Source organism: Gadus macrocephalus, chromosome 2 (assembly GCF_031168955.1).
Source record: "Gadus macrocephalus chromosome 2, ASM3116895v1".
Lineage (NCBI taxonomy): Eukaryota > Metazoa > Chordata > Actinopteri > Gadiformes > Gadidae > Gadus > Gadus macrocephalus.
The window spans coordinates 20,531,869-20,551,398 of record NC_082383.1 but is presented as its reverse complement, the minus strand read 5'-3'; the positions used below and the strand labels follow the sequence as shown (position 1 = coordinate 20,551,398).

General features: G+C 43.8%; 2 protein-coding genes across 2 annotated transcripts; one reads left to right on the top strand and one right to left on the bottom strand.

Moving 5' to 3' along the window:
* Positions 1-93: 93 nt before the first annotated feature.
* On the bottom strand, positions 94-19,106 carry gas7a (growth arrest-specific 7a). Its single transcript, XM_060045099.1, has 9 exons — positions 18,355-19,106; positions 9,826-9,941; positions 9,361-9,435; positions 8,353-8,431; positions 7,823-7,954; positions 6,979-7,102; positions 6,081-6,160; positions 5,786-5,884; positions 94-2,303 (listed from the first exon to the last, which is right to left on the bottom strand). The coding sequence occupies exons 1-9, from the start codon at positions 18,601-18,603 to the stop codon at positions 2,190-2,192; spliced, it is 1,068 nt and encodes a 355-aa protein (XP_059901082.1). The 5' UTR covers positions 18,604-19,106; the 3' UTR covers positions 94-2,189.
* On the top strand, positions 12,646-17,536 carry LOC132452448 (C-type lectin domain family 10 member A-like). The gene is made up of 7 exons (XM_060045087.1): positions 12,646-12,820; positions 13,393-13,555; positions 13,664-13,774; positions 13,877-14,662; positions 15,173-15,309; positions 15,810-15,919; positions 17,104-17,536. Exons 2-7 carry the CDS (start codon positions 13,468-13,470, stop codon positions 17,240-17,242), a joined length of 1,371 nt encoding a protein of 456 aa, XP_059901070.1. The 5' UTR covers positions 12,646-12,820; positions 13,393-13,467; the 3' UTR covers positions 17,243-17,536.
* Positions 19,107-19,530: the final 424 nt, after the last annotated feature.

The following is a 19,530-nucleotide window of genomic DNA, read 5'->3' as shown; positions in this document are numbered from 1 at the left end:
CATGTGGCCAACCGACAAAGCACAACTGATCAGATAACTGCACAGTAGCCATGATAACCGGATAATCACAAAGATCACCGACACGGTTCACACTTTAGTTTCTTTGTTTTCAAGGAAGATATTTATTCCAGACACTGATTAGCACAGAACACCATGTGGACATTGCTTACCAATATGAAAAATGTTTGACATGATGCACAAAACTGAACACGGGTCACGAAAGGCAGAACGCTTTACTCTGCCTGAGCAGTCCTTTCTGGCACTGAAGAGCAACATTCAGTGAACGGGATGTTGACTAAAACACATACACACACACTTGTACAACGTTTTATCCATCTGAAGAACTTACGGGGGGGGCATCAAACAACTGCAAAAAGAACAACAACTTAGCGTTCAGCTATCGTCGGTTAAAATTACCTCTGGACATTTTCCACAGAAGACAGGGTGATGCAAATGAGGAATGTCACTTATTCGATTGGATGAATCAGGACTACGAGGCGAGATCTATCATGTTGGGTGATCATCGAAAAGTAAGTAGAACTCAAAAGGAAGGTCACCGGTTGTTACGTCCATGCCTTAAACACAGTATTGGAAACATTTTCACGACAACAGAGGGTAGCGACAAAGTCAAACATGGAAACAACATGTATGTACACACACACACACACACACACACACAGTTCAGTTCATGCAATCTTGTTTGAAATCAATGGTTAGCTCCTACAGAGTAAGCGCGGTATTAATGAATGGATCAGTCAGCCATAATCAAACACTAACGGTTTGGGGTGGGACACTTCAGCTGGGTTCGATACCCAAATGCCCAACCTAGCTTGTAAGCTGTAGCTGTACAAAGACTCCACTGCCAGGTGCACCACACAGATATTCCAGTTTGAAATGGCTCCATTACCTCCCGTTGGCTGCTGCTAGCAAGACTTAGCAAGACTAAAACCAGCCGCCGTTTACAAGCACCTAGGACACCCTAGCCTGTCCTGGGACACTGTTGGTGGGACAGTAGAATACATGTAGGCTGTGTCTGTACAAATGTACAGCAGAGGAGAGACTATCTAAGACATTCCAGGCAGACACCCATCAGGCACTAAGAGGTGTTTGTTGTAACATGGGTCATCTTTTGTGCACATCAAATCCATCCACTGGACATCAACACTCAAAAAGGTACATTTAGTTAAGGGTGCATCCCGAGGTGTCTTATATCACACAGTATACATTAGCAGATGTCTGTGAGCCTAGGGGTGGAGCTGTTGTTCCAGTGCACCATGCTATATCTCCAAATCGCTGTATATCTGTTTCACTGTTACCTAAGTTACAATGGAAACATGGCCGGCCCACAAATGTCCCAGTTCTCCGTTTAAAATAACAGCGAGGGATTGCAAACATGCATTATCCACCAAAAAACCAACAGGTAAAATATTAAAATATAAATATATACGTAATATCGGTTCTAATATATTTCTTATTTTCGTTATCTAAAATAAATGCAATACCATTGTCTTAATTTATTGTTTGATTTGTCTTATTGGAAGGTTTAGTTTTCACAAAGTGTCTTATCACTAAACTAAACTTAAAACTATTTAAAATACACCAATCTCTTTTACCTTAACAGTTTCCACTTACAACACGCAGAAGACAAGACATTTTAAGGGGCATTCAACAAGATAATGCAGACAATACTGTTACATCTCCATAGAACATGCTGGTATTTTAGAGGTTGTTCCAGTAGATTTCCACGGTGGTAGAAATACAGTAACAGGTGTTCATTGTCCCCGGGTCACACAGGTGACCTTGCAGTCGAGGTGTTGCTGTTGAATGTTTTAAACGTCTGTTGCCGGGGTAAACGACTGTTGTCAAAAGGAGTGTTGCCATGTTAGACGACTAACGACCAGGTATATAGGGTTGTGATTTTAGACGGTTCTTACAATGTTTAAAGATTGTTGCCATGATAAACGACTGTTGCCAGGTTTTACCACAGTTGGTCATTGTAAACGATTGTTGCCAGGGTTATACAAACCCCAGTGTGTGATGAAGGTCAGCAGGTGTGGTGACTGTCGCGTGAAGCGACTGTTGTCCTGTGTAACGACGGTTGCCGGGGGTAACCGACTGTTTCCATGTGTAATGTCTGTGAACAGCGGGGATGACTTGCAGGGTGTAACGCCTGTTGCCGGGGGTGACAGCTATATATCCAGGTCGATGGGGCGGACGTCCCCTGTCTTGTGCTCTTTGACCCACAGGTCTCGGTCCTTTGCTGGGTCCACCGCCTGCAGCAGCTGGTCCACGTTCTCTATCGTCTGTCGACAAGAGAGAAACACAATGACCTCTCCATCTGCCTGTAGCCAGCTATGAGGTCACCGATGTCCGAACCTCGGCCATTATTAATAAATCAAAATTGAACCTAAATAAGACTGTTCACTAAACTAGCAAATGTATTTACTGCAGAAAAAGCTCTGAGCGCTGTAGTCAGGGCCGGCGGCAGCCAGGGGCAAATGTGGGCCCTGCCCACCCAATCAAAAATTAAACAAAATGTATTTTTTGGGGGTTTTTCAGGAGGAAGAAACAGGAGGAACCTGTTTGTTCGCTGTCCAAGAAAATGTCAAATAAAACTCAGCCAATTAATTAATACTATAGAATATACCACTACCGAGTGCCTCTAATTGGGTGGGCAGGGAGCCTGCTTCCAAGTTACCCAGCCACAGTTTATTTTTTACATAAATTCTATTTTTTTCGCCATGCAATTTTACTACTTTTGTCTGGAAAATTCCTTAATATCAGTATTTATGCCAGCAGAATTGGATTTTCAATTCAGAGATACTGTGACATTTCATCAAGTTCTGAGGTGTCTTTGTGAAGTTGTTGTACATTTTTTTCTGTATGTTTTATCTATATTCTTTTCTAAGAATTAGAAAATTTAATATGTAGCTTTTCATAGAAGGTGGCAGATGGATATAACACTGATGTGGAAAGCTGCTGGTATCATGGTAAACCCCCCATACAGCAGTGATGTGTCTAACAGCTCATATTGCAGTAAAAGGGCCAAAAAGCAGTGCCTCGCGAGCATCATAGGTTTCTCTGCCCACCTATTATTTCTATCTGCCCACCCTAATCTTACTGCCTAGAACCGGCCCTGGCTGTAGTACAAAGTGAGGTTGGAAATATTTTGTAATAAAGCCACATCGATTAAGACATAAAGAAACGTTAAATGGCTTAAATCAAGTGAAGGGATTTGAACAAAAGTTCAAAAGTCTAAATGGAGTAAACAATGTAAACATGCACAACATTTAAGAAAAAGTAAATGGTTGGAAATAAATAAATTGACTGCTGAATAAGTGTGTGTGTGTGTGTGTGTGTGTGTGTGTGTGTGTGTGTGTGTGTGTGTGTGTGTGTGTGTGTGTGTGTGTGTGTGTGTGTGTGTGTGTGTGTGTGTGTGTGTGTGTGTGTGTGTGTTTTCAGAGAATAGTGAGCCGGTGCGTGATTAATAGTAGCTCAATAGAGTGGGAAAGACCGCCCAATCTGGCAACACTGTTGAACGTCATCACGATCCAGGGTCAACGTAAATCAATGAGACCAACTGAAAACGAAGCCGGTATGAAACTTAAACTGTGATTCTAAATAAAGTTTAAATGATATTGAAATTCCGTTTAGATATTATTGAAGATGCAAGTGTGTAGATTTGTTAAATGGTTTGAACGAAGATAACAGGTTGAAAATGTATTTAGTTACGTCTTAAACAGTTAAAGTACCAGAGGACTCTGCCGTCCTCCCATTGACTCCCATCGTTAAAATAAGATCATATTTTCAAAGTAGAATAGCTCAATAATTAATCAATACTCAATATTTCAGATATCTGAAAAGAAGCGCGCAATTCCAAGCTATTCTGAATATTTTTAAATTTGAATGGAGTCTGTTCAGTCTAAAATTGAGGAAGGAGATAGGTCCCGAAGTTTGTAGAGAATAATAAAGAAAGACAGAAAGAATAAAACTTATGAAGAACAATAGTTGAGCGCTGCATGCAGCACTCACCTTATCAGTGGTTGAGAACTAATTCTGTTGAGAATTGTTACATTGTGTCCGCCGTGTGTGACTGTTGGTGCGTGCCCTGGTTAGACGGCATGTTCAAGCTGAGTTAAGACCGAAATCAGGTCACTTTTTGAAAAGGTTTTAGTGCAATTATTATCTTGGAACAGATTGGCTAGTTGTTTTATTGGCGTTGTCCCGTTTCTGACCGAACAATCGACCAGAAGAACATGCCACACCGAACACTTGCCATTAGGGGGCACTGTTGTGTAAGGATGACTTCATACAGTATACAAATGCATATCGTGTCTGAAAGCACTTTATTCTATTTCCTGATGCTTGGTGCTAATTCTTTCCTAGGGCTTCGGGAGTGAAAGCACATCGGTTTAGATTAAAGCGGAGCGTAAAGGAGATTGAATCTAACTGAAAATTGATCCCATAGGGATCCATCAAGGCTAAAATAGCCATTATTCTGATGAGCTTGCATTTTGCTTGCATTTTGAAAGCCCAACTAGATTATATGAATAGATTTTCATATATGATAGCCTTTTATTTTGACATTTAATTCAAGGGATAAGGCGTTCTGTCACAGTTTGAACTGTGTTTGCTCTAGTTTTATTGTACTTTATTTTTTATTTCAGTATCCTCCTTGTTCTGCTGTTAAAACGATAACACAACAGTGTTCACCCGGGCGTGCATTTGGGACTTTGACTCTCGTCTGATTGTAGAGTGTAGTTTTTCTCTCACTGAGTTCTGATGACCTTTATGTTGCAAGCTGCCTGTTAGTTTATACTCTTAGTTAATGCCACTTCATTTTTACGAATGTTTTTCATTCCTGTTTGCCGTTCTTAAAGTCTTAGAATTTTACAGGGCTAGTTGCCATGCGTAATGTGTTTAACATGGCGACTACCCCATAACTTTAAGTAACCTGGACCCAGTCAATCCTGTTCAATACGGATTTCAATGAAGTTATCAATGATAACATAATAACTGTTGCATTCTACGAATAAAAAAGGCTGGCAAGCACGCACATCTTCCTCAGTTTAGAAGAATATTGCTATTAATACTCAAAAAAACGCATCCCACTCATAGCACCGAGCCCGCCAAGCTACGCTAGTTCGCATCACACAGTTGCACAGAGTGGACCCACCCACTAACTGGGAGGGCGTTCTATTTTAACTTTCTATATTTGCCTCCATGTCTGCATTTGGGTCAGAATATGAAACCTTGGAATGATGCTCTTTGAGTTTTTATTGAAGCCTCCCAAGTTATTCTTGGCAATAGCATGGGATCATATGTTGCTGCTACAACTATAGTGTGGTGGTAGCAAGACACAGCTGTGGTATGGTGCCGCTGTAGTGTGGTACAGCTGTAGCAAGACATAGCTTTAGCGTGGTTGTAGCTTGGTACAGCTGTTTCATTGTACAGCTGTAGTGTGGTTGTAGCTTGGTATAGCTGTAGAGTGGTACAGCTCTAGTGTTGACCATCTGTAGCAAACACACAACTGTAGCGTGGCTTTAGAACGGTATATACTAGCGCAAGTGTAGCTTGGAACAGGGGGGTACCGCTATTATCTAGCAGTTCTAGTAAACGCCTGTTGCCAGAGAACGCCAGGTGCTCGTAAATCTGGGTCAGTGTGTGTGTGTGTGTGTGTGTGTGTGTGTGTGTGTGTGTGTGTGTGTGTGTGTGTGTGTGTGTGTGTGTGTGTGTGTGTGTGTGTGTGTGTGTGTGTGTGTGTGTGTGTGTGTGAAGGACTCACGCTTTGGTTGAACATGTCTGTCTCGTGGCGTAACGTCGTGTACTGACGTAGGTGCTGTTGGATCCACTCGATGCGGTCAATCTCCAGCTTCTCCAGCTCCTAAAGGCGCACACACCAAACACACACATGCAAACAGGCACACATACAAGCAAACGCACACACGCAAACGCACTCACGCAAAGGCACACACGCACACACACACGCACATACAAACGCTCAGGTTGTGTGCAAAACACATACTCACACACAGGTCATTTAATTGTACATAATTGATTATTATTAGAGTCTTTCTCACCATACTAGTGGTGACCATCTCCTCAAACCACTTGGACTGGGTCTGGTTGTAAAGATCCAGGCTGCGCATCAGGTCATCACCTGCCACGGGAAGAAGCCAATACTAAATATCCATCAAGTATCCAACATTCATGATCAGCGAGTGACTCACTTTGACCTAGTTTAAAGTCACAAACAACTGCTTCCTTGAATACAGCTTATCTGTTCTCTCCTTGAATATATGTGTCCCTCTCGTGGAATATAGCTTATGTGGAGCTCTCCTTACGTGTTATCTCCTTGAATATAGCTTATGTGTTCTCTCCTTGAATATAGGTTATATGTTCTCTCCTTCAATAATGACCTCCCCTAAACTGTGATACACATCTGTGCAACGGAAGGCCTGCTTTGTGTTTCCTTCTATGTTTTCAGGTTCTTCATGATAGAAGTTGAGGAGGTTTGTACGATTGTCTTCACAATCACAACTTGATGAATATAATTAATGTTGTTAAATAAAAGTGTTTAAAGTCACTTGATCCAGAGGCAATCAAAGGGAGAGAGAGCCGTCATGTTAAAAAATGTTGACTTGTCCACAACGTATGGGGACTTCCTGTAGATCTTCTTGTGTCCGTGCGTCTGACCAGCTCATTTGGACTTTCGGTGGGTCTTCTTGATTGTGTGTGTGTGTGTGTGTGTGTGTGTGGGTGTGGGTGTGGGTGTGGGTGTGTGTGTTTGTGTGACTCTGACCAGCCTGCGTTGACTTCCTGCGGGCCTTCTTGATGTGTGTGTGTGTGTGTGTGTGTGTTTGTGCGTGTGTGTGTGACTCTGACCAGCCTGTGTTGACTTCCTGCGGGCCTTCTTGATGTGTGTGTGTGTGTGTGTGTGTTTGTGTGTATGTTTGTGCGTGTGTGTGTGACTCTGACCAGCCTGTGTTGACTTCCTTCGGGCCTTCTTGATGTCCTCCTCTGTCTTGTTGCTCAGCTTGACCTCCAGCTGCTGGGTCTTCACCTCCAGGTCCTTCTGCCTGTCAGCCAGGGCCTTACGGGCCTGCATACACACACACACACACATACGCACACACACACACACACACACACACACACACCCACATGCATACACACACACACAGACACACATCCGCACACACACACACACACACACAGACGCAGATAAAAGCCCACTTAAAAGTACATGCAGACACATGTAAACTAAATAATACAGAGCAGATTGGTGTAAAATGGGTCATCGTTGAAGGTATCCCCTGGTATACCACATCATTTACCACTGAGCTTTTCTCAGCAGCACTGCATCACCAGGCGAGGTTGTACCCCCCTTTATCAGTGAGAGCTTTCCTTAACCCACCCAGAATACCTCAGGATTAAACATATTCAATTGAAGAATATGGTTTGTTTATTTTGACCTCCTGTGATTGACAGAAGGTGCTGTAGAGTGGGATAATAACATCTGACCACTAGGGGCAGTAGGGCCATTGCTGTGTCCAAGAACCTACTGCCAGCTATCCTGAGCTAGCCAGTTGATGGTATGGTTGCTATGCGGGAGAGCCACGTTTTCGGGTTGACAACAAATAAGTAAAGAGCAACGTCTACGTCAGTCTAGTTAATGTTAGTATACCCAATGCACTGCAGAAGGACCGGGCATCGGTTGTTTAGGTGTGAGATGTTTGCGTTGTGTGAGTAGTGAGCCATCTAAGATGGGTGGATGTATCGTTGGATGGATGTATGGCTGGAGGGAGCTCTGTGTAGTGACCTTCTCCACCCCGGCGTAGCGGCTGGCCAGCTGCTTCCTCAGATCGGCGATGTGGTGGTCGTACTTCTTCAGGTCCTTCTTGAAGTGGTCGCTCCTGAAGGTCAGCATGGGCTTCTCCACCTCGCTGTGGAGCTGGAGGAACAGTCGTCTCACATCCCCATGCTATCAAGGCGAAGCTACCAAAGCTAGCAAAGCTATCCGTTTAGAAAAATCTGCCTCTTCTGACATCACGCATGACCAACTAGATGTTCAGAAAAAACGGCTTGTAAATTAATGGCTAAGCACACTCACACCTGTTGGTATAATATGTCACATTTTAGCCACCGTAGGAGCTTAAAGACAATAGAAATGATGGGTCTCTTTATCGGCACTTCACAATGACACACAAGTTTGTTTTGTTTGTTCACCGATTAACAAATAGTTTGGCCTCTACAAACATGCTTTGGCTTTTTCCAGTACAAGACAAGAGTGATCTGATTAGGTGATCTGACTTCAGGTGGAGGATGAACAGGTGAGTGGCAAGTTTTTACCTTGTTGGAGAACTTCAGGTGCACCTCGGCTTCGTCGTGGAGACTCTTCTTCAGCTGGATCCAGGCTTCACCCACGGTTCTGTACGGACCATTGAATACAGAACGGGATCCATCACACTCGCTCATATTCTGCTATCGGCGTTGTGATAGAGACACAGTCTACAGCATCAAATTTGTTTCTGAAAAATCTCCAAAGTGAGACCACTGACCATTGATTGAGAGTCGCACCAATGGGGACACACTAACGTTTCAGGGGATTTATGCCTGCAGGCTGCGATGCAACACGTGCATGAAGGAGTACTCTCTTATATTATCCAACAGCCGAGCGAGAGCGGTTCGGTTGGTTTGATATCACCTCATTGGACCTCCTATTTGTTTAGCCTGGAGACCATCCTACCAGTGACCACTTGACCTCACATCCTGTTGCATTAGGCGGATCAGTCTGGCCCTCTAACCCCCCCACATCGATTTCAGTTGGTGGGAGAACTTGTCTGACAGACCTCCTCCTTCAGCCTAATCAGCTTAACAAAGTGCATACTAGTTCATACTCTTGTTTATTAGTTGTTATTGATTCAATTTTTGTAATAACTGCACTTATGGCTCTACAAACGACGTTATCGCTCATCGCTTTGGGAGGCGCCTTTGCTGTTTTTCCAGCAGCGGCCTTCGTTTTACATCATCAACTACGACTAGAGGTCCAGACTGATCCGATGAATAAACCAATAAAGAACTCATTGTATCTTATGAGAACGACAGCTCATACACGGTGGACAAGGTGGGAGTTTACAGTAGGGCTCCGAAAAAGAAAGTTTTCCATTTGGAAGTGTGAGAACGATCGATCGTTGTCAACAGTTATTCAAAAGCAATCCTTGTGGTTCATTAGCTGGGTAATGGCTCATGCTTCTCTGTTTAATCCATCTCTGTTTACTCCATCCATCACGTCGATTGATGATGGGTGAGTCCACCACTGCTCAGGATGGCCTATCCCGTGGGCGTACGACCACTCACCCTTCCTCCTGGGCAGCCAGGGGACTCAGGGAGAGTTTGGAGAGGTTCTTGGCATACTCCTCTTCGATCTTTATCCTGAGGAAAAGGAGGAGGAGGAGGAGGAGGAGGAAAGATAGAAAGAGGGAGGAGAGGAGGAGGAAAGATAGAAATAGGGAGGAGAGGTGGAGGAGGAAACGGATGAGGAGGAGGAGGAGGCAGAAGATGAGGAGGAGAAGGTGGAGGACGAGGAGGAGGATAAGAAGGAGAAGGAGAAGGAAGAGGAGGTGGGGGAGGAGAATGAGGAGGCAGAGGGGGAGGAGAAGGCGGAGAAGAAGAAGGAGGAGGAAGACAACGAGAATAATGAGGGGATGAAGAGATGGAAGATGAGAGGCCTGTGGTTAATAAGAGCAACCAATCACTGTTAGCAAAGCGAGAGCAGGAAACACGTCTCTTTTTAAGGCCAGGGGGGTCGCCGTGCTGCCGTACCTTTCGTGGACGAACTCGGACATCTCCTTCTGCATCTGCTTGCCCTTCAGCTGCTTCTGCAGCAGGATCTCGAAGCCCGGCATGCACGCGCCACCCTGGGGGTCCTTCTTGTCGGCCTGGGGGGGGGGATTAAAAGCATCTGCTTCACAATTTATAGTAAATACAACAACAATCGACCAATAGCGACACTGCAAGGTTAACAACGGTTAACACTGACCTCACGGTGTGGTTCAAACTGACAAAAAGAGAGACTGTTATGTTCAAACCTACCAATAGAGAGACTGTGCGGTTCAAACCTACCAAGAGAGAGATTGTGTGGTTCAAACCTACCAATAGAGAGACTGTGAGGCTCAAACCTACCAAGAGAGAGATTGTGTGGTTCAAACCTACCAATAGAGAGACTGTGAGGTACAAAGCTACCAATAGAGAGACTGTGAGGTACAAAGCTACCAATAGAGAGACTGTGAGGTTCAAACCTACCAATAGAGAGACTGTGAGGTTCAAAGCTACCAATAGAGAGACTGTGAGGTTCAAACCTACCAATAGGGAGACTGTGAGGTTCAAACCTACCAATAGAGAGACTGTGAGGTTCAAAGCTACCAATAGAGAGACTGTGAGGTTCAAACCTACCAATAGGGAGACTGTGAGGTTCAAACCTACCAATAGAGACTGTGAGGTTCAAACCTACCAATAGAGAGACTGTGAGGTTCAAACCTACCAATAGAGAGACTGTGAGGTTCAAAGCTACCAATAGAGAGACTGTGAGGTTCAAAGCAACCAATAGAGAGACTGTGAGGTTCAAACCTACCAATAGAGAGACTGTGAGGTTCAAACCTACCAATAGAGAGACTGTGAGGTTCAAAGCTACCAATAGAGAGACTGTGAGGTTCAAAGCAACCAATAGAGAGACTGTGAGGTTCAAATCTACCAATAGAGACTGTGAGGTTCAAACATACTAGAGAGACTGTGAGGTTCAAACCTACCAATAGAGAAACGGTGAGGTTCAAAGCAACCAATAGAGAGACTGTGAGGTTCAAACATACTAGAGACTGTGAGGTTCAAACCTTCCAAGAGAGATACTCTGAGGTTCAAACCTGCCAAGAGAGATACTGTGAGGTTCAAACCTACCAAGAGAGAGATTGTGAGGTTCAAACCTACCAATAGGGAGACTATGTGGTTCAAACTTACTAATAGAGAGACTGTGATGTTAAAAGCCGACTAAAAGAGACACCATGTGGTTCAAACGTACTAATGGAGACTGTGAGGTCCAAACCTACCAATAGAGCCACTCTGTGGTGCTTGTAGCCATTCAAATAAAATAATGGGTTATGCTGCGATGTGTGGGCAGATGGATTTGGATATTATGGCCTAGTGTGCCCTTTGAGCATGTGTGGGTTGATAAAACGATGTGTGTGCGTGTGAGAATGTGAGTGTGTGTATGTGTCTGTGCATATGTGATTGAGTGTATGAGTGTGTGTGAGTGTGTGTGTGTGTGTCTGTGTGTGTGTGTGTGTGTGTGTCGGTGTGTTTGTGTGTGGAGGAGGAGAGTGTGGGTTGCTAGAGTGTTAAATCACACAGGGAGGTCAGAAAGGACCACCCAGTACCACGTCATAACGTTTCAGGGAAAGGTTTTGTCGTGCTAAAATACGGAAGTATTTAGTCTTTTTGTTGTAATGTAATTTGTTGTCATGTTTTGCATATAAAGACAAAACCACAAAATGGTCAGCTACACCATTCACATTTAGGGCATTTGGCAGACGCTTTTATCCAAAGCGACGGTTCATGCAAACATTCACACACCGAAGGCGGTGTCAGCCATGCAAGGCGACCGCCAGCTAGTCAGGAGCAGTCAGGGTGAGGTGTCTTGCTCGGGGACACCTCCTCGACACACTAGGCGGACCCTCTACCCCCTGAGCAGGTTTAATTAATCACTGCATCGTTGGTCACGCTTTGTAAATGTGGCCATCTGAGATTGCAGCTGTGCACACTGAATTATTGCGATGTACTCATTTTCTATGTTTGTGTCGCTGTCAATATTTCAATTTAACTGAGGCTGTCATTCAACTAGCTGTTAAACCCACCAGACTTGGGAAAATTCACCTTTTCACTAAATCTCAGATCAGCCCCTAGTCAGTGTGGCTTGGTTACAGCCAAACTTCTGTGGGGAGATGGTATAGAGCCTGTTTTTGTTTTCTGTTTCGGGGGATTTCCTACTGAGGAAGTGGATGAAGCTTTCAGATGGGTATTTTATAGATTATATATATATGCATGTATGTATGTATATACAGTATGTATTTGCTATACTGGCCAGCTAACCCAGGTTGATTTGAAACCTTCACAGACATTTGTTTACAGTTTACTGTGATCAGAATCAGAATCAGAAATACTTTATTGATCCCCGGGGGGATATTGTTGTTCCACTGTTGTTCCAGGTGCTCCATACAATAGAAATAGAAATAGAAATAGAAATACCCTACAAGCTAACCCTACAAGCATAGAAGATAAGATAAGATTATAAATAAATAAATAAATAAATAAATAAATAGGTAAATAGGTAAAGAGATGGCAGGGTTTGTGTTAATACAAAGTGAAATCCAGACTTTGTTGTTGCACAATATTAATCCAGCCAATTAAAACATAAATAAAACCTATACTATACTAAAGTATAGCCAAAATATAGCAGCAACACACCAAAGAGCATGACAAGCCTCATCAGCAAAGAGATGGTCACCATTTGACACACGAAGACAGCATATTGAGAATATGTCGACAGAGCAAAATCGATCGGCTTCCTGAATGTTGGCCTCTTCACTTTCCTTTCAGGAAGTGTAACTCTCGAAGACGAATAAGACAGGAGGTTTTGCAATAATAGATTGTCGCAACGTTTTTGCGTGATTATCAAAGGAGGGGATCCCAATGTGACAACTTCTCAGTCAGAACACAGGATTTACTGCATGTCCTCCGGAACTCAGCACACCACAGAACATCAGGACGGGTATGTTTTATTTTGTTTCGTCTCATGATAAAAAATTATAGCTTAAAATCATGCCTGTAGTGAGCATAAAGCTAAACACAACTTTATTAAGAATAAGCGGTTCAGCACTTGACGATTTTTGAGCAAATATTAATTCATGGGTTGATTAACTAAGCTGACATTTTGTGGTATCATGCCCTTTGTGAAAACTATCATTTCTGTTTGCACTCAATTTGCTGGAAAAAAAAGGATGTACTTTATTTATTGAACTGCGGTTTTGCATAGCAAGCAGGAACCTATTTTGAAATGGGAAAACGCATCGTCAGCTTTTCAGGATGCTTATCATCTCAACTTCTTCATATTTCTTTGCCCACACTGCAGTGAATATATCGTCATAAAAGCAGTTTCCTAGCTCTCTGACTGTTCTTGTTCTTTCTCTCATGCAACACATTCCATGTATATATATATCAATATTAATAGTATGATACACGTCCAGTTTGAGATTTTTCATGGAGAAAAGTCACAAGGGATTGTTCCAGAATAGAACCAGCTTGCTTTTATATGTAAGATTTTCTATTTATTTTTTTATATAGGTAGGTGAAAGCAAAGTGGCACAAAAACAACCAATCTAGTGTCGAGTGTTGTGGTTCAGACGTTTTAAACCGAAGATGCGCGCCAGCAAAAGTGACCACACTGTGTCCAGCATGGAGATCGAGGACAGTTCCAATGGCTACGCACCTCTCATGGAAGAGAGAAGTAGGTTACACAATTCACTTTAGTTTTTTTGTGTGTGTTTTTCACAACTTTTTCACCCAAAAGCAACTTTCTAACGTATCCCCCTTTTTTGGCTTTACGGTTATTCAGTGTCCAAAGCGTTTTCCGGGGTACGGCAGCGGCCTGTGAGGGCGGCGGCGGCTTGTCTCGCGGTTCTGTGTGTTCTGCTTCTGCTTGCCATCATCGGCCAGGCGGTCCACAGTGAGTACAATGACATGTTCCCCCGTTTCACATTCGTATCAGCCGACGGACGTTTGACCTAATTCTGGCACCTTCATTTCTTCTTCTGTTTGACATCGGCAGGCCGCAACATCGCAAAGGACGACGAGCTGAAGCAAAAAACCCAATCAACCGTGCAGATGAAACTCCAGCAGGCTGTCAACGACGCCGCCCTGCAGAAGAAAGGACTGGCGGCCAGCCAGGCCCAGCTGCAGGAAGAGTGTAACTACCTCACCAGCCAGAAGAACCAGCTGCAGACCAACAACGACATCCTGCAAAGAGAGGCAGAAACCTTGAGAGCCGGTCAGAGTAAGCAACAGGCCGACACGTCCGCCCTCACCAAGGAGAGAGACCAACTGAAGGCCAGCGAGAGCCAACTGCAGAGCAGCAACGCAGAGTTGACCAAAGCCAACGACTTCTTGAAGAAGAGCTACGAGAGCCAGTCTCAGAAGGTGACCGAGATGCAGCGGACGACCGCCGAGCTGGAGAGACGGCGCGACGAGCTGCAGGACCAGAACGCCCTGCTGAAGCACGTCTCGGAGCAGCTGAGGTACAACTTCACCGCGCTGCTCACCATGGTCAAGAACCTCCGGTTCAGCCAGGACATCTCGGCCCAGGAGAAGGAGAAGATGAGGAGCAGCCACGACGTGGTGCTGGAGCAGCGGGACCAGCTGAACACCAGCCTCCTGGTGCTGGAGGCGACCACCAGGCAGATACAGGACGGCTACACGGCGATGACGAGGGAACGGGACGAGCTGCAGGCCGCCACGGCCAACCTGACCACCGCCAGGGACCTGCTGGTGGCTCAGAACCAGAACCTGACCGCCGAGAGAGACCTGCTGCTGGCCCAGGGGGGGAGCCCAGCAGCCGGTGAGGATGGGATTCGGAAGGAAGTGCTTCGGGATCCTAAGGGGTCAGGGTAGTCTAGGGGTGAGGGCGTTAAGGACTACCTGCCCTATGGTTCTGGGTTTGGATCCCTAAGGTCCACCTGGAGTCTAGACTGTCTTGAGCAAGAAGTCTGAGCTCTGCTCATTAATGGAGGGGATCTGAATACCTGTGAGTATGTCAGGTGCATTGCCATCACATGTGATCCAACTGGTCAAGTCTTCACTAATCGACATTGATGGACAATCTCTTTCTCAGAGCGGACAAAGGACAAACTAAATACATTTACGACATAGCTTTGTTAGTCACAAGTTTGCCGAAAACGACCATGGCGTTTGTTTGCTAGAGGAACGTCAAACTTCCATCGCTTTACAATGCTCATAACGCCAAACAAGGACACCACTGTTTTGGGTGTGGTCCTCTGTCAATGTGTTTGCAGGATGTTTCCGGTGAATGGATGGATGTAAACGTGATGTCATGTGTTCTCATAACCAGGGTGTCCCTACGGCTGGCAGACGCACGAGCAGAGCTGCTACTTCGCCTCCACCATAGAGAAGACCTGGGAAGATAGCCAGATATACTGTGTTCAGCAAGGGGCCAACCTGATCATGGTCACGAACTCAGCGGAAATGGTGCGCATGAAGCATTCACCTGTGTTGATCCATGTTGTGGTATTGGATCAGTTCACTGTTTAGTACCCATAAGGCAAATTTGGTGTTTTGTGTTTCTGATGTTTGATAATGAATATTATATATATATATATATATATATATATATATATATATATATAATAATTCCACAAAGGTAGTTGAACAATGACCTGAAAGAGTGTCCTGTCTATCTAAAAAAAAAATCATTGCTCATTAGGAATAACTGTAATGATTTGCTTGTGTATGTGTGTGTTAACATACGTGTGTGTGAGTGAGTGTGTGTGTGTGTGTGTGTGTGTGTGTGTGTGTGTGTGTGTGTGTGTGTGTGTGTGTGTGTGTGTGTGTGTGTTTAATACGTGTGTGTGCGTGTATGCGCATGTGAGACAGTATACATTACATACACACATCTGTCTTTCCATTCTCAAAGCCGTTCTGACCACAACCTCCCTGTGCTTTGCGCCTCGTGTCCCGAACCTCCGCAGAGTTTCCTGAACAGCATTGTGGAGCTCGGAGGAGAAGTCTGGATCGGCCTGACCGACAATGGCAAAGAGGGCCAGTGGATGTGGGTGGACGGGACCAGGATGACTACATCGTAAGGGGCCCCACCTCAGACACACCACAGGGGTGTTGGAGATGGCTTTGAAACACGTATTACATTTACGTTTACATTTCGGACATTTAGCAGCCGCTTTTTTCCAAAACCACTTACAATATGCACATTTGTCAGAAAAGCCGCTAAAACGTGTATGTCAGTACAATAGGAATGTTCATGGAACCAAGTGGCAAGCACTAATAATTGCTAGGTAAACCCATTCTGTATATTTATGTTATTTCAAGGGGGACCAAACCCCCCTGACTCCGCCTTTAAATAATGGTTTGACTCTTTTAGTGTTTGTTCTGGGCAGTGGCGTAACATCATGGTGATATGCTTGGGTGCAAATGTTTATTTTGTGCCCCTTGACTGGACTTCAGAGCGGGGGGGGGGGGGGGACGACGACACACCAGGGGGTTCACAGAACCAAGTGCCAAGCACTAACAATCACTAGGTTAACCCATTCCCTGTATAGCATTATAACAAACATAGCTAGTATGAGATGCTACAAAATGCTAAGTACTTTTTTTTGTGTGCAAAGACGTACAACATACAATCAGAACATATATTATGCATATGTCAGTCTTGTAATAGCATGTGTTTAACCTAACACGTAGTTACGCCGCATGACAAAACCAGGTGCGTAATGAGCACAGCGCAGTTTAGAGTAGGGAAATCATATTCAACAGTGCCTCTACTGTCTTCCTCTTTCAGCGTGGCTGTCCTGTTAATCCATAGCTTTTAAAATGAGACACATGCATCTTAGATGCATATTATAGGCATGCTTTATTCAAATGACGCTTAGTTACCACTGCTGCCAGCTGCTTGACACGTCGTGTCTGCTTGCACAACCGCTCTTAAAAGGAGGTCACATCACATCCATCCATTATGTATCGCAATAATGGCTTATTTGCAGCTAAATTTAAAGCATTTACCTCCATTCAGCCCCATGCATTAGACACTGTCTAACACTGTCCCCCTGGTGCTCAATCAAGCGTTGATCTCTTTTCCCTGTTGAATTACAGTCAACGGTAGCGCCATAGATCTCTGTCTATAACAGCTCTGTTTCAAAGAGAGCAAACCATTGTGGCAGCCATGTTGGGTTTTGGTTCTGCTGTGTGTGTTGTTGTGATATCAGGGCTCTTATTGTGGAGATCTCTTCCTGTTTCTTTCTATGGCTTCAGGTTTTGGGCTAAAGGCCAGCCTAACCAGCATTTGGCGATAGATCAAGACTGTGTGGAATTCTGGTCGAGTTCGTCGACGCATGGCAGTTGGAATGACGAGGCGTGTAGTATAAAGGCGAAGTGGGTGTGCAAAAAGTAACGTGACAGCACCGTTCACATGGAATTGGGTCAGACTACACCTACGCCTTAAACATCTTAGAGCTTTATGCTTTGTCACACTTCTTTCAACAGCGTTGAAAGAAGGTACTAAAATATAAGTAGAAATACATGCTTGTGTTACTATAAATGTTTGTTATGCCATGTTTTCTTATTATAATCAATACACAATTTTTGTTTTTGTCTCAAATTAAGTATCGTAATTCACTCAAATCAACAAATGTCTCCTCATATGCTATTTGTGAAACTGCAATTACATATAGTCACTAAAAGCATTTTTTGGTTGGTGTCGTTTATTCAGCCTTTTCCATCTGCTCCAAACCTCCTTGTAGACTCCCAGCAAACAATGGATGTCTTTTGCAGAAGCGTGACTCAACAGGACCTGCTGCTATTAGAATTACAAAATTTGTCAACAGACAGTTCCCTATTGTCACATAGTGTCTTCCGACCTATAGGGGCAGACTAAAGTCATCAAAGGCAAGTTCATTTTATTTAATCAGATTTCTGGAAATTTCTTGAAAGGTTTGTTTTAAATGTGAATGTCATTTTTTTTATGTCCTGTGTTGTCCATTAACAACTAAAATTTCAAAGAAATGTTGCAAATGCAAATGCATATGCCAGAATATATGAACATGAGCTTTCAGATTTGTCTGGTTGCAAGGCTAGTTCGATCCCTCATGTGCTTCTTCTTTAGCTATTGATTTAAAAATCTATACACTAATAAAATCAAGCATATTTCGTAGAGGTATCAAATGTCGGGCACCTCTAAGATGGAAGCCAAACACTCAAACCACTAATAATAATAATAATAATAATAATAATACATTTTATTTATAACGCACTTTATATCAATTCAATGATATCAAAGTGCTACAATGCACATTAAAAGAAAAGAGAAAAATGCAACAAAAAATAAATAAATAGCACATTAGCCAAAGGCTTTTCTAAAAAGATGAACTCACTACACTATCATACCCATTTAAAAAACAAGCACATTGCAATTACTGAAACTCAAATCCACAACACAACACAATCCAATTCAACACAATTTTGACATTAAAGACAATTCCCAGACGTAATAGTTGAAGCACTCACCCAGAAGTAGTCGCAGTAGCTCCAGTCGTTGGGCTTCAGCAGCTGCTGCTCGGGCCCCTCCCCCGGCAGCGGGAACGTCACACAGTTGACCTGAAACATGGCAACAGATCCACAACGTGTAAGAATTAATGTGGATTTGTGAAACCAATTTCTAAGCTCGAATCGAAACTTGAAAAACATCCACAACGTGTGAGTGTTAAGTGAAGGTGAACCCCCTTTTTCAGCTCGAATTGAAACCTGGAAACACATCCACAACGTGTAAGAAATATATCAGAGGTGAACCTCCTTTCTCAGCTTGAACTGAAACATGGCAACACATCCACAACGTGTAAGGCTTAAAGTGGAGGTGAACCCTCTTTCTCAGCTCATGCTGTACAAGTACGCGGACATCAGAGGAAACCGCTGGCCAGACGGAGCCTCGTACAGCTGCACGCACCTCGCCAACGGTGACACTTCAACAACACTAAAATAGCACAACTTGAATTTAGAGCAGAGTTGAACATTGCTGACAATTTGAATTTTCGAAATTGTTAGGAATGTGGAAACAAAAGCATGACTGCAAAGGGTTTGACACATTTAAAATGTGATCATTTGGTTCATAGTTTGATGAATTTGATGGCTTTTTGTTTTTTGTTAACTCTTAAGGTGTCAATGTGGTAATTCCAGATGTTGAGGAGAGAGAGATTGACAGGGAAAGAAAGATAGGGGAGAGACGGAGATAAGGGCAGATATGTAAGGTGACAGTGAGTGTGACAGCGTTAGTGTCTTGGGGCAAGAGAAATGGAAAGTTTCTTTTTGAGAAAGATTAGATTGACAATAATTTACTTTTGTTTGCTTATGTCAGGTCAATGTTAATTTCCCTTGCCAGTAAAGGTCTTTGAACTGATTTTGAGACACAGAGAGAGATGGAGAAATATATTTATTGAGAGAGAGAGAGAGAGAGAGAGAGAGAGAGAGAGAGAGAGAGAGAGAGAGAGAGAGAGAGAGAGAGAGAGAGAGAGAGAGAGAGAGAGAGAGAGAGAGAGAGAGAGAGAGAGAGAGAGAGAGAGAGAGAGAGAGAGAGAGAGAGAGAGAGAGAGAGAGCAGTGTTCGTTGATCTGGAGAAGGACATCATGCGCTTGGTTTGTGTTTGGTCGCTGAGGGCAAAGGTCAAGGAAGTGTCTAGTGATTCACTAT